The sequence below is a fragment of the Hyperolius riggenbachi genome, chromosome 6 (assembly GCF_040937935.1).
Source record: "Hyperolius riggenbachi isolate aHypRig1 chromosome 6, aHypRig1.pri, whole genome shotgun sequence".
Taxonomy (NCBI): domain Eukaryota; kingdom Metazoa; phylum Chordata; class Amphibia; order Anura; family Hyperoliidae; genus Hyperolius; species Hyperolius riggenbachi.
The window spans coordinates 178343334-178369118 of record NC_090651.1 but is presented as its reverse complement, the minus strand read 5'-3'; the positions used below and the strand labels follow the sequence as shown (position 1 = coordinate 178369118).

The 25785-nt window shown below is 45.5% G+C and overlaps 2 protein-coding genes across 4 annotated transcripts in view; both read left to right on the top strand.

The window, feature by feature from the left end:
* SERHL2 (serine hydrolase like 2) overlaps positions 1 to 25785 on the top strand; it is a 1569464-nt gene that overhangs the window by 1157594 nt on the left and 386085 nt on the right. The window lies entirely within an intron of this gene.
* Positions 5791 to 10295, top strand: LOC137522613 (uncharacterized). Its single transcript, XM_068242691.1, has 2 exons — positions 5791 to 6213; positions 9404 to 10295. Exons 1-2 carry the CDS (start codon positions 6086 to 6088, stop codon positions 10287 to 10289), a joined length of 1014 nt encoding a protein of 337 aa, XP_068098792.1. The 5' UTR covers positions 5791 to 6085; the 3' UTR covers positions 10290 to 10295.

Genomic DNA, 25785 nt, shown 5'->3' with positions numbered 1-25785 from the left:
TCAACCAATATTGTGGTTTTTTGCATTGTTTAGAATGTGCTAGGCACGTTGTGGTGTAGTCTTTACGTTTTTGAGGACTCCAGCCCAGCTTCACTCACTCCCCCTCCACCCCTCCTCCCCCCCTCCCCCTCCTCCCCTCCTCCACCCCAACTTCACTCACTCCCCAACTTCACTTACTCTCCCTTTCCTCCTCCCCAGCTACACTCACTCTCCCGTTTCATCTTTTACCACCACAGTTTACTTTAAATAATTTTTCCCTACACAATAGTCATCATGTTGGACTATGCTGTACAGTGTACATCCTGCGACATGTATGCATGCCTTGATCAGCGGATTGAGGGCGTTTACTGTTGCCCTGGGTGTGTGCGTGTTGCTCAGTTAGAGGCGGAAGTCGCAGAGCTAAATAAGCATCTCGCAACACTGAGACGCATACACAACATGGAGAAGAGCTTGGATCTCACGATCCAGACACTGGATGGAACCGTTGAAGATGAGGTGGGTGGAGTAAAGTCGGACCAAGAAGCAGAGGCAGCCGCTAGTTGGGTCACAGTTAGAAGGGGTAGGGGAAAAAGTGGCAGGGAGGCTAGTCCCGAGTTGTCCCTCACTAATAAGTATGCTTGTTTGCATAATATTGGGGAGGATGATTCTGGAGTAGCAATGCTGCAGCAGGATGTGTTCCTTAGCAACCAAGGGGCAGACTGCTGCAAAGAGAAAGGGAATAGGAGTGCAGCTAAGGCGAGACAGGTACTGGTGGTAGGGGATTCAATTATTAGGCGCACAGATAGGGTAATCTGTCGAAGAAACCGTGAATGCCGTACAGTCTGTTGCCTCCCGGGTGCTCGGGTTCGGCATGTAGCGGAAAGAATTGACAAATTACTGGGTGGGGCTGGGGAAGACCCAGCTGTCATGGTACACATTGGCACCAATGACAAAGTTAGTGGGAGATGGAAGGTCCTTAAAAATGATTTTCAGGTACTTGGAGATAAACTTAAAGCAAGGACCTCCAAGGTGGTGTTTTCTGAAATACTGCCAGTGCCACGTGCTACATCTAAGAGACAGAGGGAGCTTAGGGAGTTAAATAAGTGGCTGAGAAATTGGTGTAGGAAGGAAGGGTTTGGGTTCCTGGAGAACTGGGCAGACTTTGCAGTTGGCTACAGGTTCTACAGCAGGGATGGGCTGCACCTTAATGGGGAGGTGCAGCTGCATTGGGGGAGAAGATGGCTAAATGGTTGGAGGAGATTTTAAACTAGGATCTGGGGGGAGGCGGGAGGATAAAGTCTCAATACGTAGACAAGATAAGGTAAAAAGACAGTGGGAACCTAACATTATGGGGGGTGGAGAGGGGGGTGGGGACAGTGTAAAGATTAAGGAGGTTGGTAAAAATTCAAGTAGCCCATTTCATGTAAACAAAATTGGTAAATGTGGTGGTAAAAATATAAAGGGCATGGTAACCAATGCTCGGAGCCTTGCAAATAAAATAGACGAACTAGAGTTCATTCTGAATGACAAAGGCTATGACATTGCGGGAATAACCGAGACATGGATGGATGAAAGCCATGACTGGATAGCTAATTTAAAAGGATACAATGTGTTTAGGAAGGATAGAACAGGGAAAAAAGGTGGAGGGGTTTGTCTCTTTGTTAAGAATTCTTTTACAGCTGTCCTCAACGATGAGATGGAGGAAGATTGCGAAGATGTGGAGTCCTTTTGGGTAAATATTCATGGTGGAAATAAAAGTTGCCAATTGCTTATTGGGGTATGCTACAGGCCACCTCTTATTAATGAAGCTGCAGAACTGCGATTACTACAGCAGATTGAAAAAGCTGCAAGTAAAAATGAGGTCATAATTATGGGCGACTTCAACTTTCCAGACATTGACTGGACTATTGAGGCTACCCATTCTGGTAAAAGCAGCAGATTTCTGGCAGCACTACAGGACAATTACTTGACTCAAATGGTAACGGAACCAACTAGGGGGAATGCGTTACTGGATCTGATCATTTCTAATAGACCAGATAATGTATCAAATGTGCAGGTTCAAGAACATTTGGGAAATAGTGATCACAACATGATAACGTTTGATCTGGTGACTGATAGGCCACGGGGCAGCGGGACCACTAAAACAAAATTCAATCAAATTAGGCAGGCACTAAGTTTGGTGAACTGGGATAATGTACTACAAGGGGAAGACACTGAAGGGAAATGGCAAGCTTTTAAACTTATACTCAATCAATATTGTAGTATGTATATCCCATATGGAAACAAAATATCTAGGAATAATAAAAGGCCTCTATGGATGAATAGAAAGGTTAAAGATAAAATGAAGAGGAAAAAGAATGCCTATAAGGTCTTAAAACAGGAGGGGACCGAGGCTGCACTAAGCAATTATAAGGAGTGCAATAAAAATTGTAAAAAAAGAAATTAGGCAGGCAAAGATTGAAGCTGAAAAGCAAATCGCTAGAGATATCAAATCTAACCCAAAAAAGTTTTACAAGTACATTAACTCTAAAAAAAGAAAGGTTGACTGTATAGGACTCCTAAAGGATGAGGGTGGGAACTCAATGGTGGATGACCAAGGTAAGGCAGAGTTATTAAATGCTTTCTTTGCTTCTGTCTTCACAAAAGAAACAGCACTGTTGCAACAACGCCTCTACTTTCTGAGGAAACTAAGGAGCGCTAACCTCCCACAGAAGCTGCTGGTTAATTTCTACAGATGCACTATAGAAAGCGTTTTGACCAATTGCATGACGGCCTGGTACAACAGCTGCACGAAGGCTACTAGAGCGGCCCTGCAGCGAGTTGTTAAAACAGCAGAAGCCATTATTGGCACTGAACTACCATCACTGGAACTTTTGTATAATGCTCGCAGCTTGAGAAGGGCCAAAAACATTATCAAAGACAACACTCACCCTGGAAATGCCTTGTTTGAGCTCCTTCCATCAGGTAAACGTTTTAGATCAACCCGCACACACACAAACAGATTGAAAGACAGCTTTTTCCCATCCGCCATAAACTTGATAAACTCTGAATCCTCTCTGAAATAATTAACACTGTGTACAAATTGTTTAAACATCTGTGATACCTGGCATACTTGTATAATTTCTTCTCTTCCTTGTTACTATCACTATGTTCCCTATATGCACCGTGGGGTTGTCATGAAAAGTAATTTCGTTGTGTTACACAATGACAATAAAGTGAATTGAATTGAAATTACAGAGGCAGAAGAGTCTCAATCTTCTAACTGTAATATTACATACTTAACGCAGGAAGAAGTGAAGGCAAGACTAAATAAATTAAAAATAGACAAGGCACCTGGCCCGGATGGCATGCATCCTCGGGTCCTAAGTGAATTAAGTTCAGTTATAGATAAACCCCTTTATCTTATCTTTTGTGACTCTCTTTCAACTGGCAGAGTCCCTGTGGATTGGCGTACAGCCCACGTTTTCCCATTATTTAAGAAGGGCAAAAAATCAGATCCAGGAAATTATAGACCTGTAAGCTTAACATCAGTTGCATGCAAACTATTTGAGGGGTTACTAAGAGATACTATACATGACTTCATAGTAGAAAATAATCTTATTTCTCAGCATCAACATGGGGTTACTAAAGACAGGTCCTGTTTGACTAACATGCTCAGCTTTTATGAAGTAGTGAATGTTAATATGGATATTGGGAATGCTGTAGATGTGATATACTTGGACTTTGCAAAGGCCTTTGACACTGTTCCCCACAAAAGTCTGGTGCAAAAGTTGAGGATGCAAGGACTGGGGAAGAGACTGTGTGCATGGATAGGGAACTGGCTAATGGACAGAAAACAAAGAGTTGTGGTCAATGGATCGTACTCAAAATGGGAGACTGTTAGCAGTGGGGTACCACAGGGGTCAGTTCTGGGTCCCGTGCTCTTCAATTTATTTATTAATGACCTAGTAGATGCAGTAGTGAGCAATGTTGCTATTTTTGCAGATGATACAAAATTGTGCAGAATCATCAACTCTCAGGAAGATAGTGTCATATTGCAACATGATCTGGATAGGATGGCTATATGGGCACATACATGACAGATGAAATTCAATGTTGTTAAAATGTAAAGTCATGCATTTTGGACGTACTAATGGTCTAGCACCATACAAAATAAATGGGATACAGTTGGGGACATCAAACTTGGAGAAGGACTTAGGAGTACTCATCGACAACAAGTTAAATAATCGTACTCAATGCCAAGCAGCTGCAGCTAAAGCTAACAAAATTTTGGGATGTTATATCAAGAGAAGCAAAGCATTCCAGGAGCAACTCATCCACTGTAAAACTTGAGCTTTTAATATACTTCTTTGTAAAAAACACACAATGGTAATCAACGGCTAAAATTCAAAAATACAAAACAAGAAAGAAAAAATGATACTTAGCAGGTTACTGCAGGTATTAGAGGTGCGGAGGTGAAATCGACGGCCGTCTCGCCCCGCAATGAGGGCTTTCTCGAGACCGAACACCCCGTGATGGTGGAGAGTAAGGCTATATAGTATGGGGACCCCCTCCCAAACCACAAGGAGCGGCTGCGTGACCCGCCCACCCATACAGCCTGCGCCAATGGTGAGCGCTGCATCTGTCAGGTGTAGACACTCTCACCTGTAAAAATCCGCCGGTAACAAGGCTTCCAATCGGGAAGGTGGTAGGGCGGGTATCTGCTGCGAGAACGCCGGGCTGCGCCGCTTCAATCAAAACGCCTTCCGGGTCGCTGCCCCAAACAATTCCGGATATCACTGTGGTGGAGCGCATCCGCGCTCCACCACGCTTCCGTGTTCCGTCACGCCTCCCCATGCCCATGCGCGCATCAACGCCCCTCACAATACGCACACGGGCTTATGTCACTCCGCACCACGTAAACCGGTGAGTACGTCGGGCAGTGCACAAACAAAATACGTGTAATTTTGGGATGCATTAAAAGGGAAATAAAAACTCGAGATGCTAGCATAATATTGCCCCTGTTTAACTCTCTAGTAAGGCCACATCTGGAATATGGAATTCAGTTCTGGGCACCACATTACAAAAAAGATATTGCAGTTTTAGAGCAGGCGCAGAGATGAGCAACAAAATTAATACGTGGGATGGAAGGTCTCACTTACCAAGAAAGGTTAGATAAACTGGGTTTATTTAGTCTAGAGAAAAGACGCCTTAGAGGGGATCTAATTAACATGTATAAATACATCAGAGGGCAATATAATAGCTTGGCAGATGAGCTTTTTTTCCCTAGGCCTTCTCAAAGGACTAGAGGACATGATCTGCGCACGGAGGAAAAACGTTTTAGCCATTTATTTAGGAAAGGGTTCTTTACAGTAAGGCCTGGGCCACACTATACACGTTTGCAGATCGCAGTCCGCGGTCCGGGCTCCGTGTAAACAAAAAACGGAACGCAAACGGATCCGTTTGTAGAAAAATTGCAATCCATTTCCGTTCCGTTTTTCAACCAAAAAACGTTTAGAAAACGTACCTGGCCCAATGCAATTGGTATTGACCAATAGGAAGGAAGTGGGAGGGGCTATGCTGCTAATATTTACCCATTTCCCACCTCTTGACCACTAGGAAGCCAGTGGGAGGGGCTATCTTTAGAAAAAAACAGTGTTTTGACCATTTTAAGGCATATGGAATGTCCTGGGGAGGTTTTTTGAGTGCCTGTACCAATGTCAAATGAGTGGGAGTGGTTTTGCTGTACAGGGAGTGGTTTGGTTATAGTCTGTTGTCTGTACCATGTGTTTGATGCACTCTTGAGAATACAGCAGGCAAGAAAGTACAACATCAGGCAGCACCATGGACCCCATTGTCTTTCTGTTCTGGATGAACCTGGCTTGGATGGGGGTCTTCCTGTACTACAGTGGGACCCTCATGCGGTCAAGAGTGCGGAGATGGTGGGTACATCCTCTCCTGCAAGAGAGACAGCAAAAGGGGCAATTTTCTGTCCTCTATCAAGACCTGAGAAAACACCCGGTCAAGTTCTTTAAATATAGCCGGATGTCTGTGAACCTGTAAGTACCTTCTTCTTACCTGAAATAACATTTTACCTGTCCACACACTCTGTACCTGTGTCAGGCTAATGTTGTTGCCATTTTTGTCTTCAAGGTTTGATCACCTTCTCACCATCTTGAGGCCCCACCTTCTGAAAAAGGACACCAGGATGCGAAAAGCCATCACTCCAGAGGAGCAACTTATGATCACCCTGCGGTATGTTATGTCTTTTATCTATCATCTTTTATCTTTTTTGTAATGATGAGACAAACTATTTATTTTCAACAAAAAATAAAAATTTATTTTTTGGTTATCAAAAACAACAACAAAATGGCATTCACCAACATGGTGGCCAAACATAACTTTCAAAATTGAAAGAACATTTCTGCTTCAAGGTACAATACTTCTTGTTTGTTTGAACCATCCCCCACAACCCCCATTGTCCCATTGTTCCATTGTCCCAGTGCTCATGGCTTGGGAGTGGAGATGTTTGCTTGAACAATGTGGCAGACATTGGCTCTTGTTATCTGTCTGAAATGCTATCTATTTTAGCTGTGCCTTTATTTGTTGTACTGTGTTTGACCAATATGAAGCTAGCCAATTTTGGTGGTGGTGGTGGGGGGGGGGGGGGGTGGAGTGTTGAAGAGCTATTGTTTTTGCATACCTGTGCAGCAGCAAACTTTAACAAAACACAAAACAAGTGTTCACTCCAAAGCAATGCCTGGCTGGCTACCTACCATTCAAGACCCTCTGAACAGCACTCACCCACACAACAGTCCAGGGACCATCTCTGGTAGGAAAGTGCTGTTCCAAAGGTCTTGAATGGTAGGTGGCAAAAGTAGGCAACCAGGGTGCCTGGGGAAAGAGGTAATTTTTCTTGCATACTACCTGTGCAGCAGCAAACTTTAGTAGTGCAAACTTTACAAAATAACAAACAAGTGTTCACTCCAAAGCAATGCCTGGCTGGCTACCTTTGGCTACCTACCATTCAAGACCCTCTGAACAGCACTCACCCACACAACAGTCCAGGGACCATCTCTGGTAGGAAAGTGCTGTTCCAAAGGTCTTGAATGGTAGGTGGCAAAAGTAGGCAACCAGGGTGCCTGGGGAAAGAGGTAATTTTTCTTGCATACTACCTGTGCAGCAGCAAACTTTAGTAGTGCAAACTTTACAAAATAAGAAACAAGTGTTTACTCCAAAGCAATGCCTTGCTGGCTACCTTTGGCTACCTACCATTCAAGACCCTCTGAACAGCACTCACCCACACAACAGTCCAGGGACCATCTCTGGTAGGAAAGTGCTGTTCCAAAGGTCTTGAATGGTAGGTGGCAAAAGTAGGCAACCAGGGTGCCTGGGGAAAGAGGTAATTTTTCTTGCATACTACCTGTGCAGCAGCAAACTTTAGTAGTGCAAACTTTACAAAATAACAAACAAGTGTTCACTCCAAAGCAATGCCTGGCTGGCTACCTTTGGCTACCTACCATTCAAGACCCTCTGAACAGCACTCACCCACACAACAGTCCAGGGACCATCTCTGGTAGGAAAGTGCTGTTCCAAAGGTCTTGAATGGTAGGTGGCAAAAGTAGGCAACCAGGGTGCCTGGGGAAAGAGGTAATTTTTCTTGCATACTACCTGTGCAGCAGCAAACTTTAGTAGTGCAAACTTTACAAAATAACAAACAAGTGTTCACTCCAAAGCAATGCCTGGCTGGCTACCTTTGGCTACCTACCATTCAAGACCCTCTGAACAGCACTCACCCACACAACAGTCCAGGGACCATCTCTGGTAGGAAAGTGCTGTTCCAAAGGTCTTGAATGGTAGGTGGCAAAAGTAGGCAACCAGGGTGCCTGGGGAAAGAGGTAATTTTTCTTGCATACTACCTGTGCAGCAGCAAACTTTAGTACTGGAAAGTAGCAATAAACTGAGTACAACTAGTAAACTGAGTACTATTGTATCCCAGACTGTGTTTGACTCGCTAGTTTTAGTTACCTGTCCATCAAAATCAGAAGGTGACCAAAAACACACTCAACTGTCATTGGACAGGCTTTGATGGTAAAGTGTTGAACATCTGATTTTGATAGACAGATATTTAAACTAGTGAGCAGTGACACTATTTCTTAAAATTTATTATCATTCTCGGGGAAAAAAGGGTATTTGCCACTACTGGGCTGGGAGGAAGCAGAAGTACGAGTGCTTGCGGTACTACCTTGTGATAGCTGGGTATACGTGGTAGTTTCCTCTGCAGAGGTGATAGGAAAAGAATGCGGTGGCTGGTAACCCTGGTATGACTGATTTGGAGATGGACCGTGGTATGGCTGAGTGGGAGATGGTTGCCATGCAGAGGGTGGCCTAGTGGGTGGTGCAGAGTAATCTAAGTGGTTTTTCACCGCATCAAGCAAACTGCATTGACAATGTATTAACCTGTGCCGTGGCACTTGTTCCATTAAAGGCAATAGTGACATCACCGAGTGATAAAGGCTGCTGCTTTGGTGATGCATCAAAAGGTCTATCTCTTGGCGATGTTGTTGACCCAAATTGTGTAGCTGCTCCTGAAAAAGCTGCCTTTCTTTGCGCAGCATCTCATTGGATTCGGCCAACTGAGTTCTCAGAGTGTCTATGTGTTGCTGGTATTGATGGGAAATAGTGCTACCTGATTTGTCCTGCAAACTTCGGGACACTATGGCTTCCTGGTTTTTCATCATCCCAACAAGGCTTGACTCTGCTCCAGCCATCTGCACATTGGCCGATCTGGCCTGACCGCGAGCAGCTGAAACCCGAGCACTTGCTTGCTTACGCAATGACTCAGCCGTGTTTGGACGCTGGGTGGGTGGTCCCTCACCAGGTGATTCAGGTTGTGCAGATGAGGCAGCTGAAACACTTGGCTGTTCATCGTCGGCAATGTCATCCAGATTGACAGTGGTCAGGGTGTCCATCGATGTGTCAGGTGACTCATCCAAAATGGACAGTGCTGGTCCATCATTTGAATCATCTAAAATGGCCTCAAAGTTATCTTCAGTGCTGTAGATAAAAAACAACATTTTGTATGAGAAAGTGAAAGTGTTTCAACCATCCACACCACCCCAACCACCCCCCCCCCCCCCCCAAAATGAAATAAATAAATTTACAAATTAAATAAAGGCAAGAGAGTGGATACATACCAAAGGTAAAATAAAAAATTATAACAAAAATAACTCACCCTCTATCTTGAACGAGAGGTCTAAGGAATCGCAGTAGAGGTGTGTGGCAATATGGGGTCCTTCGCGATGCACCACTCCCACTTCTTTGGTCTGCTTTTTCCGCCTTTAGTTCTTTAATGAAGCTGTCACGTATACTTCGCCATTTTGTCTTTATCTTTTCAACTGTGGAAACAAAACCAAATAACAATCTTGTCACTTTTTTTCTATAGGTTCCTGGCGACCGGACAAAGCTATGGAAGTCTACATCTCACTTTCAGAGTTGGAAAGAGCACAATCAGTGCTATAGTGAACCGCACCAGCAGGGCGATATGGTGCAGTCTGGTTGCGAAGTACATGCCAGTTCCCGATTCTCGCAAGTGGGCGGAGATTGCCGACCTGTACTGGAACAGGTGCAACTTCCCAAACTGCCTAGGAGCCATCGATGGAAAACACGTTCGGCTACAGAAACCAGCGAGGAGCGGCAGTCTGTACTTCAACTACAAGAAGTACTTTAGTCTGGTCCTCCTGGCTGTGGCCGACGCAGACTATAATTTCATCTACGTGGACGTTGGCTCCTATGGCGGTTCAAGTGACTCGGGGATATTCCAGAGGTCCAGACTGCACCGCCTTCTCAATGACGATAAGCTGGACATCCCCGGGGACAAGCCTTGGCCTGGAACAACATCACCAAGCTACCCCTATGTTTTCGTCGGCGACGAGGCCTTTGCCTTATCACAACATGTGATGAGGCCGTTTGGGCAGAGAGGCCTCAGGCGCGAAAAACGCGTGTTTAACTACCGGCTGACCCGGGCTCGTCGCATGGTCGAGTGTACGTTTGGAATCATGTCGAACAAGTGGAGGATGTTCCACACGCCACTACAGCTGAGCCCTACCAACGCTACAGCTGTCGTGAAGGCGGCATGCATCCTCCACAACTTTGTTCGGCAGGAAGAAGGATACAACATTATGCACCTCGACCAGGATTATTTGCCCGGAATCCGACGGTTTGCAACAAGGGGTAGGCTACAGGCCCAGCAGAATCGGGACTACATGGTACGGTACTTCATGTCTAGAGAGGGACACATACAAGCCCAGGACATTATTGTTCCTCTCTAGTTATTTTGGACATTTTGAATGTTTTTTTGTTGGGGGGGGATGTTTTTTTGTTGGGGGGAGGGGGGAGGAGGTTGGCTTTTTGTTACGTTTTATTTTAATATATTGTTTTCAAAATAAAATTTTAAAAATTGTTTTCAATGCTTGTTCACTGATGGGGATGGGGGGGGGGGGGTTGGAGTGGGTGGCTTGGGGTGTTGGGTGGATAGGAGGGGCATTGTCGAATACAGGGGTGGGTGCCTTTGGAGGGGGAGAGGGTGGACATACAAGAGATGGTGAGATGGGGGGGTTGTAGTTAAGTGGCATTTTGGAGTGGGATGTGGAAAGAAAGGATGAGTGTCACTGGGGAATGGGGGGGGGGGGGGAATGTATGAGACAAGTGGCAATCAGGGGAGATAGGGGGTGGTGGAGTGAAAAGGGGGTGGGTGGCGGCAGGTGAGAGTTGCAGTGTGGAGAAAACAGTTGGTGTTGGGGATGTGGCACTAAACATATATATAAAGAGCACATCACACTAGGCAACATGTATCATACACATTCCAGGGCACTCACCTTCTTTGCTCTGCTTCCTGGGTGCAAGCTGATCATACTCCTCCACAAACTGCTTGGTGATGCGCTCCCATAACAGCTTGCAGTGTGGAAGGTCGCTGTGCTTCTCATGGCTCTTGTCGTAGAGCTCTGGGTACTCTTGGACAGCCATTATGAGGTCCTCCACGTTGATAAACCTCCTGGTGGCCATGATGGCTGCTCTCGTCTCTCCCAGCTTGTCAACAGGAAGCTGTCAGAGATGACGTTGAGGGGAGGAGGAGGAAGTTCTGGCCATCCGTGTTGGCATACGTTTTATGTTCAATTTTGTTTGTGAAGAGGGAGGTCCGTTTTGTCATAGGCTTTCATTATCCTCCGTGTATCCGGGTCCAGGAAAAATGCAGCAGGTCCGGACTGTCCGTTCAGTTTCTTTATACGTTTTACACGGATCACCCACGGACCCGTTTTTTCTTGGAGTGTGTACAGCTGCTATTTTTAACATTGGTATCCGTGGCTCCGTTTTTCATCCGGGACAAAAAACGTAGCTACAGATACGTTTTCAGAGCAAGTGTGAACGAGCCCTTAGAGTGATTAAGATGTGAAATGCATTGCCACAGGAAGTCGTTATGGCAAACTCTATACCTGCATTTAAAGGGGGCTTAGATGCTTTCCTTGCGTTGAAAGACATCCATGGCTACAATTACTAGGTAATGCCTAATGATGTTGATCCAGGGATTTTATCTGATTGCCATCTGGAGTCGGGAAGGAATTTTTCCCTTTAGGGGCTAATTGGACCATGCCTTGTAAGGGTTTTTTCGCCTTCCTCTGGATCAACATGGATATGTGAGGGAGCAGGCTGGTGTTGTACTTTATACTGGCTGAACTCGATAGACGTATGTCTTTTTTCAACCAAAATAACTATGTAACTATGTAACCGCTATCCTTTTGTAAGGCTTGGTGGTGTATTCTCCACAGTCAGCGTGCAACGCATGAGCTGACGTGAAGGAGGTACACACACTAGCACAAGGAAACAGGCTATCCCTAGTATAGTGGAGGGGAGGACTGACTCCAATAGGAGATTGTGGCGCACAGAGCCGGTGCAGATCCGACAGCCACAAACAATACTTTCGCTATAACGTCTCAGCGCAAAGTAGCGCTGAGCGCATAAACCAGAACTGAGGAGATCAGGACAGGTGGACAGAATGAACGCTTGCTGGCTAGCCGCTACTTAGTGACAGCAAGCGTCCAAAACAAGACAGACTGGAATGAGGCAGCCAATGCGTTTGCAGCGATGGCGTGCCTCACAAAGACAGGACAGGATAGTCAGGAAATAGCAGGATCAAGATAGATGAATGTAACACAGACAAAAATACAATAAGTATGTTTTCCTAGCGTATTACAATTACAGCTATCAATGAAACTATTTGTAACGTCTGACTAACATATGTATATATCGGCAATGAACCGATATATGACATAAGCAGGAACACTGACTAGGACTGGAGTAATACAGGGAACAGGACTCAGAAGAATTCGCTATCTCTTCGCAGAGATGAACGCAATCCACAAACGGTAACAGAACAGGATTCAGAAAGATTCGTTATCTCTTCGCAGAGATGAACGCAATCCACAAACAGTAACAGAACAGGATTCAGAAGGATTCGTTATCTCTTCGCAGAGATGAACGCAATCCACAAACAGAACCAGGAGCAGGGTAACTAACTCAGCACGGGTGATCACGATATGCGCAACCTACCAAAACGTGCTGGAAAGTTGACTAACTGCACACAGGATATAAACAGTTCGTGTACGTATACATCAGCGACACTGATGTATCAACGTAACACGAATACAAGGAAAATAATAAACGTGCTGGTATGCATATATATTGGCAATGAACCAATATATGATGCAAAGACCAGCAAAGTATCTTTAGAACAAGAAACACGATCTGGGGCTGAAGCGACAGCAAGGCAGGCTTAAACTGAAGCTATGAAAACCCGAGGAGTCCTGCAGGAAGCAGATCTTTATACTGAGGTCATCCAATGGGAGCAGACATGCAGATTCCCACACAGTGGAATGATAATCAGTCACAAGCTGGGAAAGGCAGACAAAGCTATGCAGCTTGCATGGAAAGAGATCAGAACTGCCTGAGCTGCAGCACTACTACTTCCAGCAATACCTGCTGCAGCAGCGATCATGACAGTACCCCCGCCCTTAAAGGCGGATACCAGACGCCTCTCAAAACTGACCTTCCCAAGGAGACAACCTAACTGATAGTTCATGATGACCGGGACAGCCGGGCAAGACCAAATTCCAGAATCAGTCATCACAAGACTGGACCCATCAGAACCAGAACCCACAGAACCATACCCATCAGTACTACAAGTCTCAGTGTGACACCCATCAGAACCATGATTTCCAGAAGAAAGCCCCCCGAAGCTCTCTGAGCGATACCCACTGCCTTCCAGGGAGCGTCCAAAAATGCCAAAGCCTTTGCAATGCCCACCGGAACTGTCTTTACCAACACAAAACCCACTGTTGAACCAGTCCAAGGTACCAGGACAAGCTTCCTCAGAGATCTCCCAGAACACTTTAAAGCTCCAAAGAGATCCCAAAAGGTCAGAACGCCCTTTAGGCTCACATGGAGAACTATCAAGAATCCCCATGGAACCTATGGCAATTCCCGAGTCAGGGTTACAAGGACAAACATCAAGATCAGGGCTTTCAGGGACCAGAACCATCTCTGGGCATGCAGGCAGACTGACAACATCAGAACATGTCTCCCCTAAGGAAGCATCTGAGTACGCTAACACCTTAGACACACTTGGGCATTCTGGCACACAAAGCACATCTTGGCACACTGGTACAAGAGAAACTTCTGGGCATGTCAAGGAACTGTGAACCTCAGGGTCAGCCAAGATAGGACCGAAACCAGGACTGGACAAAAATTCATCATGACTAGACTTCACAAGCACTGGACTCTCACTAAAGAATGCAGGAACAGACTTGGATGTCGCTGATTCTAGCAAGGTTATTAACAAATCAGGTTCAGGGGCATAAACAAGACAGGACAAGTCTTCTGATGTATGAACTGAGCTAGATAGGAATTCCACAACTTCCTCTGGACTGGACAGAGACTCATCTAGTACCTGGGATTGGGGCTCCAAAGTAGCTGCAAAATAAGTCAATATTACAGCATCCCCCACTGAACTGGGCAAATCTGAGGAATTCCCTGGACAGGAAGGGAACTCCGGAATCTCTGCCACACCGGCCAGAGAATCAGAATTTTCCAAGATACCAGGCAGGTTTTCAGGAACACTTACTAAATCAGACTGAAATTCTGAGACTTCTGTTATTTTGACCAGAGAATCAGAATTATCCATGTTACAGGGCAAGACTTCTGAAACATTCAGAGGACAGGGCTGGAGTTCCTCGGCTGTTACAACACTGGAGAGGGACTCAACAACATTGGTTAAATCAGACTGTGTACAGGGCAAGGTATCTAAGTCACTTGCTGACGAGGACAATATTTCAATGACTTCTGCTTCATCAGACAAAGATTCATCAAGTTTATTTAGAGTGGACTTTAATTCTAAGACAGCTGCTAAACAAGTGAATAATGCTGCAACACCCACTGAGGTAAGCAGTGCCTCAGAGTCTTCTGCTAGAGGGTTTGAAGTATCCAAAGTACTGGGTGAAGCATAGGACTCTGCGACTCCAGCTTCACTGGACAGGATCACTGAACAGTCCATATTGCAGGGCAAAACCATGGAAGCACCTGCTGGACAGCATAAGGATTCTGTGACCTGAGCTTCATAGGAGAGATCTACTGCACAATTCATGGTACAGGGCAAATTTACTGGAACATTTTCTGAACAAGGTAATAATTCTGCGATTTCAGGTTCACATAGCAGATGCTCTGAGCTATTCACGATACAGGGCAAATTTACTGGAACATTTTCTGAACAAGGTAATAATTCTGCGATTTCAGGTTCACATAGCAGATGCTCTGAGCTATTCACGAAACTAGAGCGAGGTGTAGAAACAGGAAGATCAAGACACAATGTTTGCGCATCTGAATCACTATTCATTTGTAAAATTGGAAAATTCAGATGCTGGGGTTCAGAGGTTTCTAGACAGGATTGCTGGGACTCGGAAACTGATGTAGTGCATCTATTGGCATCTGCTGGATCAGACAGGAGTTGAACTTTATTAACACAGGTAATTTCTGCAGAAGTGTTTGCAGAGGCAGGCAAGATTTTTCTGGTGTCTGTTTCACTGAACAAAGACTCATGAGTACTGGCTAGACTGGACTCGGAAGGCAGCAGGACCTCTGGATTCTCTGCTGAGAAATTTGTGCAGGGCAAGGTTAAGAAAGTATCAGTAGCTTCTGTTTTACTGGGAAGTAACACTGAGTTATCCATGGTACAGGGTGGAATTGCAGGAACTTCAATTTTACACAAAAAGAGCTCCAAATCACCTGCTGAATCAGCCAAAGGTGCTGAAGCAGGCGGGTCAGAACGCCAAATTTGCGAATTCGGAGTCACATAAAAATCATCCAAAATCAGTTCCCACACATCAATCAAAGGAGCCACACAGTCATACCTACACACACCAGTCTCTATTAGGTTATAGGCTGACTTAATGCATGCATTCAATACCATTTCACTTTTTGCACTGTAAAATTGACAAAATGAACTTGAATCATTCTTCCATTCACAGACCAGGGCTTCCATCTCTCCCTTCCCGAATGGGGGATCCCATGCATACTTATCTGAACATTCAGGCTGATCACAGTTTGCAGATATGATTGTGGCAGGGACATGTATAGGGTTAATTAGCAGGTGATTGGCAGATTCCTTATTCTTGCTACATCTGAGAGACAGAGGGAGCTTAGGGAGTTAAATAAGTGGCTGAGAAATTGGTGTAGGAAGGAAGGGTTTGGGTTCCTGGAGAACTGGGCAGACTTTGCAGTCGGCTACAGGTTCTACAGCAGGGACGGGCTGCACCTTAATGGGGAGGGTGCAGCTGCATTGGGGGAGAAGATGGCTAAACGGTTGGAGGAGATTTTAAACTAGGATCTGGGGGGAGGCGGGAGGATAAAGTCTCAACATATAGACAAGATAAGGTAAAAAGACAGTGGGAGCCTAACATTATGGGGGGTGGAGAGGGGGGTGGGGACAGTGTAAAGATTAAGGAGGTTGGTAAAACTTCAAGTAGCCCATTTCAGGTAAACAAAATTGGTAAATGTGGTGGTAAAAATATAAAGTGCATGATAACCAATGCTCGGAGCCTTGCAAATAAAATAGATGAACTAGAGTTCATTCTGAATGACAAAGGCTATGACATTGTGGGAATAACCGAGACATGGATGGATGAAAGTCATGACTGGATAGCCAATTTAAAAGGATACAATGTGTTCAGGAGGGATAGAACAGGGAAAAAAGGTGGAGGGGTTTGTCTCTTTGTTAAGAATTCTTTTACAGCTGTCCTCAACGATGAGATGGAGGAAGATTGCGAAGATGTGGAGTCCGTTTGGGTAAATATTCATGGTGGAAATAAAAGTTGCCAATTGCTTATTGGGGTATGCTACAGACCACCTCATATTAATGAAGCTGCAGAACTGCAATTACTACAGCAAATTGAAAAAGCGGCAAGTAAAAATGAGGTCATAGTTATGGGCGACTTCAACTTTCCAGACATTGACTGGGGTATTGAGGCTACCCATTCTGGTAAAAGCAGCAGATTTCTGGCAGCACTACAGGACAATTACTTGACTCAAATGGTAACGGAACCAACAAGGGGGAATGCGTTACTGGATCTGATCATTTCGAATAGACCAGATAATGTAACAAATGTGCAGGTTCAAGAACATTTGGGAAATAGTGATCACAACATGATAACGTTTGATCTGGTGACTGATAGGCCACGGGGCAGCGGGACCACTAAAACTATGAATTTTAGAAAAGCAAAGTTCAATCAAATTAGGCAGGCACTAAGTTTGGTGAACTGGGATAATGTACTACAAGGGGACGACACTGAAGGGAAATGGCAAGCTTTTAAACGTATTCTCAATCAATATTGTAGTATGTATATCCCATATGGAAACAAAATGTCTAGGAATAAAAAAAGGCCTCTATGGATGAATAGAAAGGTTAGAGATAAAATGAAGAGGAAAAAGAATGCCTATAAGGTCCTAAAACAGGAGGGGTCCGAGGCTGCACTCAGCAATTACAAGGAGTGCAATAAAAATTGTAAAAAAGAAATTAGGCTGGCAAAGATCGAAGCTGAAAATCAAATCGCTAGGGATATCAAATCTAACCCAAAAAAGTTTTACAAGTACATCAACTCTAAAAAAAGAAAGGTTGACTGTATAGGACTCCTAAAGGATGAAGGTGGAAACTCAATGGTGGATGACCAAGGTAAGGCAGAGTTATTAAATGCTTTCTTTGCTTCTGTCTTTACAAAGGAAACAGCACTGTTGCAAATTACAGAGGCGGAAGAGTCTCAATCTTCTAACTGTAATATTAAATACTTAACGCAGGAAGAAGTAAAGGCAAGACTAAATAAATTAAAAATAGACAAGGCACCTGGCCCGGATGGCATGCATCCTCGGGTCCTAAGGGAATTAAGTTCAGTTATAGATAAACCCCTTTATCTTATCTTTTGTGACTCTCTTGCAACTGGCAGAGTCCCAGTGGATTGGCGTACAGCCCACGTTTTCCCATTATTTAAGAAGGGCAAAAAATCAGATCCAGGAAATTATAGACCTGTAAGCTTAACATCAGTTGTATGCAAACTATTTGAGGGGTTACTAAGAGATACTATACATGACTTCATAGTAGAAAATAATCTTATTTCTCAGCATCAACATGGGTTTACTAAAGACAGGTCCTGTTTGACTAACATGCTCAGCTTTTATGAGGTAGTGAATGCTAATATGGATATTGGGAATGCTGTAGATGTGATATACTTAGACTTTGCTAAGGCCTTCGACACTGTTCCCCACAAAAGTCTGGTGCAAAAGATGAGGATGCAAGGACTGGGGAAGAGTCTGTGTGCTTGGATAGGGAACTGGCTAATGGACAGAAAACAAAGAGTTGTGGTCAATGGATCATACTCAAAATGGGAGACTGTTAGCAGTGGGGTCCCACAGGGGTCTGTACTGGGTCCAGTGCTCTTCAATTTATTTATTAATGACCTAGTGGATACAGTAGTGAGCAATGTTGCTATTTTAGCAGATGATACAAAATTGTGCAGAATCATCAACTCTAAGGAAGATAGTGTTATATTGCAACAGGATCTGGATAGGATGGCTATATGGGCACATACATGGCAGATGAAATTCAATGTTGACAAATGTAAAGTCATGCATTTTGGTCGTACCAATGGTCTAACACCATACAAAATAAATGGGATACAGTTGGGAACATCAAACTTGGAGAAGGACTTAGGAGTACTCATCGACAACAAGTTAAATAATCGTACTCAATGCCAAGCCGCTGCAGCTAAAGCTAACAAAATTTTGGGATGCATTAAAAGGGAAATAAAAACTCGAGATGCTAGCATAATATTGCCCCTGTTTAACTCTCTAGTAAGGCCACATCTGGAATATGGAATTCAGTTCTGGGCACCACATTACAAAAAAGATATTGCAGTTTTAGAGCAGGTGCAGAGACGAGCAACAAAATTGATACGTGGGATGGAAGGTCTCACTTACCAAGAAAGGTTAGATAAACTGGGTTTATTTAGTCTAGAGAAAAGACGCCTTAGAGGAGATCTAATTAACATGTATAAATACATCAGAGGGCAATATAATAGCTTAGCGGATGAGCTTTTTGTCCCTAGGCCTTCTCAAAGGACTAGAGGACATGATCTGCGCATGGAGGAAAAACGTTTTAGCCATTTATTTAGGAAAGGGTTCTTTACAGTAAGAGTGATTAAGATGTGGAATGCATTGCCACAGGAAGTCGTTATGGCAAACTCTATACCTGCATTTAAAGGGGGCTTAGATGCTTTCCTTGCGTTGAATGACATCCATGGCTACAATTACTAGGTAATGCCAATGATGTTGATCCAGGGATTTTATCTGATTGCCATCTGGAGTCGGGAAGGAATTTTTACCTTGTAAGGGTTTTTTCGCCTTCCTCTGGATCAACAGGGATATGTGAGGGAGCAGGCTGGAGTTGTACTTTGTACTGGTTGAACTCGATGGACGTATGTCTTTTTTCAACCAAAGTAACTATGTAAAACATGCCATGCTATGTAAAACCTGTAGCAAGTGTTGAACTGTAGTGTATGCAAACTTCCCTTGCTTCACAAATAAGTTGATTTGTTCAATACTCTGTAATATCTCCTCATAATCATACTCAGATAATTCTTTTAAACAAAAATCTTTATTTTCCCTAGCCAGAGATGAAAGTTCATTAGTAGTTTCATAAGTCCATTTAACTCCCCTGAAAGACAATTGCATTTCATTATCTGTTAATGGCAGAATCTCATTATAGGTCTCAGTCGCTAAGGATAACGACTCTGCAGATCGGACACGTTTCTTAGAACGTTTGCGTTTTGCCTTAGACCCTGCTGCCTTTGGTGATTTATTCAAAGCTGCAGGAAAATTATCAGGAACACTCTCTGCTTGCTGATCATTTTTGCAAACAATTGAAGGGGCAGCTGATTGGCCTGCTGCCAGGAGTACATTTAGAGGAAAAGGCAATGGATCTATGCGCAACCAGTTATGGATCACAAACGCTAGAAATTCCAGCGGTCTCTCTTTCAAATCGGAATGATCGAGAACATCAAATGCCCACTGAAGCAATTCCCCTTTAACCACTTGAGGACCCACCCTTTACCCCCCCTTAAGGACCAGCGCTAGTTTGATTGATCTGTGCTGGGTGGGCTCTGCAGCCCCCAGCACAGATCAGGGTGCAGGCAGGGAGATCAGATTGCCCCCCTTTTTTCCCCCCTATGGGGATGATGTGCTGGGGGGGTCTGATCTCTGCTGCCTGCGAGTGGCTGGCGGGGGGGGCACCTCAAAGCCCCCCTCCGCGGCGAAATGCTCCCCCTCCCTCTCCTACCTGGCCCCCTGTGGTAAGCCGGGCTGCACAGGACGCTATCCGTCCTGTGCAGCCAGTGACAGGCTGTCTCCTGTCACATGGCGGCGATCCCCGGCCGCTGATTGGCCGGGGATCGCCGATCTGCCTTACGGCGCTGCTGCGCAGCAGCGCCGTACAAATGTAAACAAAGCGGATTATTTCCGCTTGTGTTTACATCTAGCCTGCGAGCCGCCATCGGCGGCCCGCAGGCTATTCACGGAGCCCCCCGCCGTGATTTGACAGGATTAATTAGGCTGCAGCTGGCGACGCAGTACTGCGTCGCTGGTCCTGCAGCTGCCACTTTGCCGACGCACGTTATGAGTGTGCGGTCGGCAAGTGGTTAAACAAAATATAACTTAGCTGCCCAGGTTGAAACAGGAGTCGCTTGGAGATCGGGATTGGCCAGGAACCTGGCACATTCAGAGAAAAACTCATTTTCTGTTTCAGAGTTAAGTTCTTCAAATTTCTTAAAGGAACAGGAACCATAATTAACAGGGTCATACTTTCTGGGAATCCCCCCCACAATGGGGATTGGTAATGGGGTTTTCATAATGTAAGGCTTGGTGGTGTATTCTCCACAGTCAGCATGCAATGCATGAGCTGACGTGAAGGAGGTACACACACTAGCACAAGGAAACAGGCTATCCCTAGTATAGTGGAGGGGAGGACTGACTCCAATAGGAGATTGTGGCGCACAGAGCCGGTGCAGATCCGACAGCCACAAACAATACTTTCGCTATAACGTCTCAGCGCAAAGTAGCGCTGAGCGCATAAACCAGAACTGAGGAGATCAGGACAGGTGGACAGAATGAAGGCTTTCTGGCTAGCCGCTACTTAGTGACAGCAAGCGTCCAAAACAAGACAGACTGGAATGAGGCAGCCAATGCGTTTGCAGCGATGGCGTGCCTCACAAAGACAGGACAGGATAGTCAGGAAATAGCAGGATCAAGATAGATGAATGTAACACAGACAAAAATACAATAAGTATGTTTTCCTAGCGTATTACAATTACAGCTATCAATGAAACTATTTGTAACGTCTGACTAACATATGTATATATCGGCAATGAACCGATATATGACATAAGCAGGAACACTGACTAGGACTGGAGTAATACAGGGAACAGGACTCAGAAGGATTTGCTATCTCTTCGCAGAGATGAACGCAATCCACAAACGGTAACAGAACAGGATTCAGAAGGATTCGTTATCTCTTCGCAGAGATGAACGCAATCCACAAACAGTAACAGAACAGGATTCAGAAGGATTCGTTATCTCTTCGCAGAGATGAACGCAATCCACAAACAGAACCAGGAGCAGGGTAACTAACTCAGCACAGGTGATCACGATACGCGCAACCTACCAAAACGTGCTGGAAAGCTGACTAACTGCACACAGGATATAAACAGTTCGTGTACGTATACATCAGCGACACTGATGTATCAACGTAACACGAATACAAGGAAAATAATAAACGTGCTGGTATGCATATATATTGGCAATGAACCAATATATGATGCAAAGACCAGCAAAGTATCTTTAGAACAAGAAACACGATCTGGGGCTGAAGCGACAGCAAGGCAGGCTTAAACTGAAGCTATGAAAACCCGAGGAGTCCTGCAGGAAGCAGATCTTTATACTGAGGTCATCCAATGGGAGCAGACATGCAGATTCCCACACAGGTGAATGATAATCAGTCACAAGCTGACAGCAGGGAAAGGCAGACAAAGCTATGCAGCTTGCATGGAAAGAGATCAGAACTGCCTGAGCTGCAGCACTACTACTTCCAGAAATACCTGCTGCAGCAGCGATCATGACACCTTTGCCTTTAATCGACGATTTATTTTCTCAGGTTACAGAAGCGGGTGTGTTCACCAAACTCTATCTTTGGGGGGCTTAGAACTTGATACTTATAAGAGAAGGTGACGAATGGAAGACGGCGTTTAACACGCCCGAGGGGCTTTACGAATATCTCGTAATGCCCTTCGGGTTGTGCAATGCCCAGGCCGTCTTCCAGGAACTGATCAATTGAGTTTTCAGGGAGGTGTTAGGACAATTCGTCTTGGTTTACTTGGACGACATCCTCATTTTTCCCCGAACTTTGTCTGAACACAGGGACCATGTAAAATTTTGTCCTGAACAAACTACATCAGAATTCCCTATTCGCCAAGATTGAGAAATGTCTCTTTGAGGTCTCCCGGGTTCCCTTTCTTGGTTATATTATCTCCACTGAAGGTTTAGAGATGGACCCCGATAAGCTATCTGCTGTTTTGGAGTGGCCTCGTCCTGTCGGCTTGAAGGCACTCCAACGGTTCTTGGGCTTTGCCAATTACTATAGACAGTTCATCAAGGGGTTTTCTGCCATAGTGGCGCCTCTCACGGATCTGACCAAGAAGGGGATGGACACCCGCAACTGGTCATTAGAGGCACTGACCGCATTTGCCTCACTTAAACAGTTGTTTTGTTCTGCTCCCATCTTGAAGCATGTTGACGTGTCCCTCCCTTTTGTGGTAGAGGTGGATGCTTCGGAGATTGGGGTGGGGGCCGTGCTGTCCCAACATTCTGGTTTACAGGGCAAGTTGCATCCATGTGCATACTTTTCCAGGAAGTTCTCCCCAGCGGAAAGAAACTATGATATAGGGAATCGGGAGTTGTTGGCTATTAAACGTGCATTTGAGGAGTGGCGCCACTGGCTTGAGGGGGCTCAGCACACTGTCACAGTTTTTACAGATCACAAAAACTTGCAGTATATTGAAAGTGCTAAGCGGCTCACACCTAGACAGGCCCGGTGGTCCCTCTTTTTTACTCGCTTTGATTGTATTATTACGTTTAGACCAGGCAGCAAGAATATTAAAGCTGATGCTCTCTCGAGATGCTTTGAGCCAGAATCTGTGCAATCTTTTACCTCTGTGGGCATCCTCCCAGAAAGTCTAGTTGTTGCTACTATGGAACTACAGGGTGATCAAGTTGCCAGCACAGGGGTCCCCTTAATGCATAGTGAAGAACAGGTGGTGGATTGGAAAGTTATTCCGGCAGACAGAGTTTGGGCTCTTCCAATCAGGTCCAGGAGGTTAAGGTCCCTCTCGCAGGAATATTCCCCTCCCTTCCACCCTATGATGGTTGGAGTAAACAGAAAAGGAGCAACTCAGGAAGTGTGTCCGGAGTCCACGCCTAGAGGAGGGCGTACTGTAATAACAGCTGCGGCGAGCAGCGCCGCCGCTGCAGCTGCCTCCACGGAGGTGACCTGGGGACGTCGGCTGCGGTGAACGCTTCCGCCGCCGCAGCCGTCTCTGTGCCCCTGCCCGTCTTCTTGGCAGGTAGGATACCGAGGACGGGGCTTTCCTCCGCACACAGGGTCGCTGTCTTGCGCGGGCGCGCGCACAGACAGGACCTTTATTCTGGGAGGAGAAGCGTCAGCTGACCAGCTGGTCGGCTGACGTCAGAGGAGTCCCAAGGCACCCAGGATTGGCTGATTCGGAGGGGCGTGCCAGTGGGGTCTCCTCTGCTTCATAGGCCTCAGGGCTTCATTGTAGGATTGTCTGTTGTCATGAATACTTGCGTGTTAGCGCTCAGACCTTAGGCTAGTTCCATGGTGTTGATGCTAAGGATTTCACATCTAGACTAGGATACTGCTATCTTGTTACTGTTATTTGTTTAGACTAGTTCCTGGGTGTTGATGCTAAGGATTTCACACCCAGACTAGGTTATTACTTACTGTATTGATTTCCTGTGTATGACTCTTAGCGATTACTCTGACTCTGATCCTGCTTTCTGATTCTGTACTTTCGCCTATCTGCCTACCTATTGCTGAACCTCTGCCTGATTACCGATTACTCTTTTGTCTCACGATCCTGTACTGATACTTACCTCTCTGTTTCTGAACCTTGCCTGCCTGACCATTCTACTCACCAGTGGGCCCTCGACACTGGTGAGGTGTTACTACGCCAGCTCCGCTGGTGAAAGCAGTTCTGCTAGGCTATAGTTCAGCCTTAATTACCTGCTTGTTAGGTAACCTGTCATTGTAGTATTACTGTGTCTCGCAGGCTGCAGTTCAGTCTGACTCACCCGCCCCTTGGGTGTTCATTTGCCTGCAGTATATTCTGAATCACTCACTCCTCGGGAGATTCAGCCTCATTAGTATTGTTCCTCCAGCTTGCTGGAGGTGGTACGTTAGTGCACGCTTAGTGTACTGGTTACACCTCACCAGCCCCTCTGGTGAGGCCTCATTAACCATTAAAGTTACGGTTGCACCCAAACACTTACACTTTATTAGGTGTCCAGAGGTTAGCCATACTTGTATTATTGGTGATTCTGCAGATCACTAATAATCAGGTATACATCTGTATTGTTGGTGATACTGCAGATCATCAATAATCAGATACTCTCTGTGTGCTGACACCAACCATTACAATACTGTATACATTTGTATACATCTATCTTACCCACTGATCACCCACTGATCACCTGTCTATCACCTGTCTATCACCTGTCTATCACCTCTTGTCACCACCACCCATCAGAGCAGACCCTAAACTGTCCCTTGGGGGCACCAGATCACCCGCCCAGTCCCTCAGATTGCCATCAGACCCCCCTCCTGATAGCCTCCCCAATGCATTGTTTACATCTATTCTCCCCTGTAATCACCCACTGATCTCCCACCGGTCACCCCCTGTGTATGCCACCCATCAGATCAGGACTCAATCTGCCCCATGTGGGCACCTAATCAACCCCCCCACACCCTCAGATCACCCTCAGACCCCCCCCCCCCCCCCATCACCTTCCCAGTGCATTGGATTTGATTGTGCTGTAATTGTATTTGATTGTCCCGTGATCGCTTTGATTGTCCCGTGATTGGCTTTGATTGTCCTGTGATTTGAGTGCCCCGTGATTGGCTGTGATTGCCCCATGATTGGCCTGTGATTGGCTTTGATTGACCTGTGATTGGCTTTGTTTTCTCGTGATTGGCTTTGATTGTCCGGTGATCGGCTTTGATTGTCCCGTGATCGGCTTTGATTGTCCCGTGATCGGCTTTGATTGTCCCGTGATTGGCTTTGATTGTCCCGTGATTTGAGTGCCCCGTGATTGCCCTGTGATTGCCTTTGGCTTGTGATTGGCTTGGTTTTCTCGTGATTGGCTTTGATTGTCCCGTGACTGTTTCTGATTGCCTCTGATTCCCCACTCGCCACCACCCCCAACCCCACCCCATATCACCCCCCTGTCACTATCCTAGTGATCTAAAAACAGTGATCAGTGAAAACTGTCACTTTTTTAGTATCACTAGTGTTAGCAGTTAGGCCAGTTAGCTAGGCCCCTTTGTTAGTGTCAGTTAGTGCTCAGCACACTGCACCACAGTCACTAATTAGCGTCATCACTGTCGCTAATCAGCATTGGTAATATATAGTATCTGTAAGTGATAATTACTGATCGCAGTCAGATCTATATTAGGGTCACTAGGATCCACTAAAAATGCAGTGTTTGCCCGATCAGGCCTGATCGTTTGCCTGCACTTGCGTTCAGCCCGCCCCACCGCAGTGACAGAATTTTTTTTTCTGATCACTGCAAAAAACACTGTACAATAGCTGTGGCACTGTACAGATCAGTTTTGATTTTTTTTTTTAATCAAAACTCAGTGACCACAGCTTTTTGCTCCGCAAGTACTCCCTTTTGCTAGGTAGGTGCTCTTTTTCCTGGGTAGTCTCAGAGGAATACCCCCTAAATTTAGCAGTCCACCATGGCAAGAAAGGGGTATTCCGATGATGAGGTGTACAGGTACATGGCCCAGTCGGATGAGGACGATTGGGACAACTCATTCGACGAATCTTCTGGGTCAGAGTTCGAACCTGTAGAGAGCAGTGGCTGACCGATAGCAATGACGAGGTG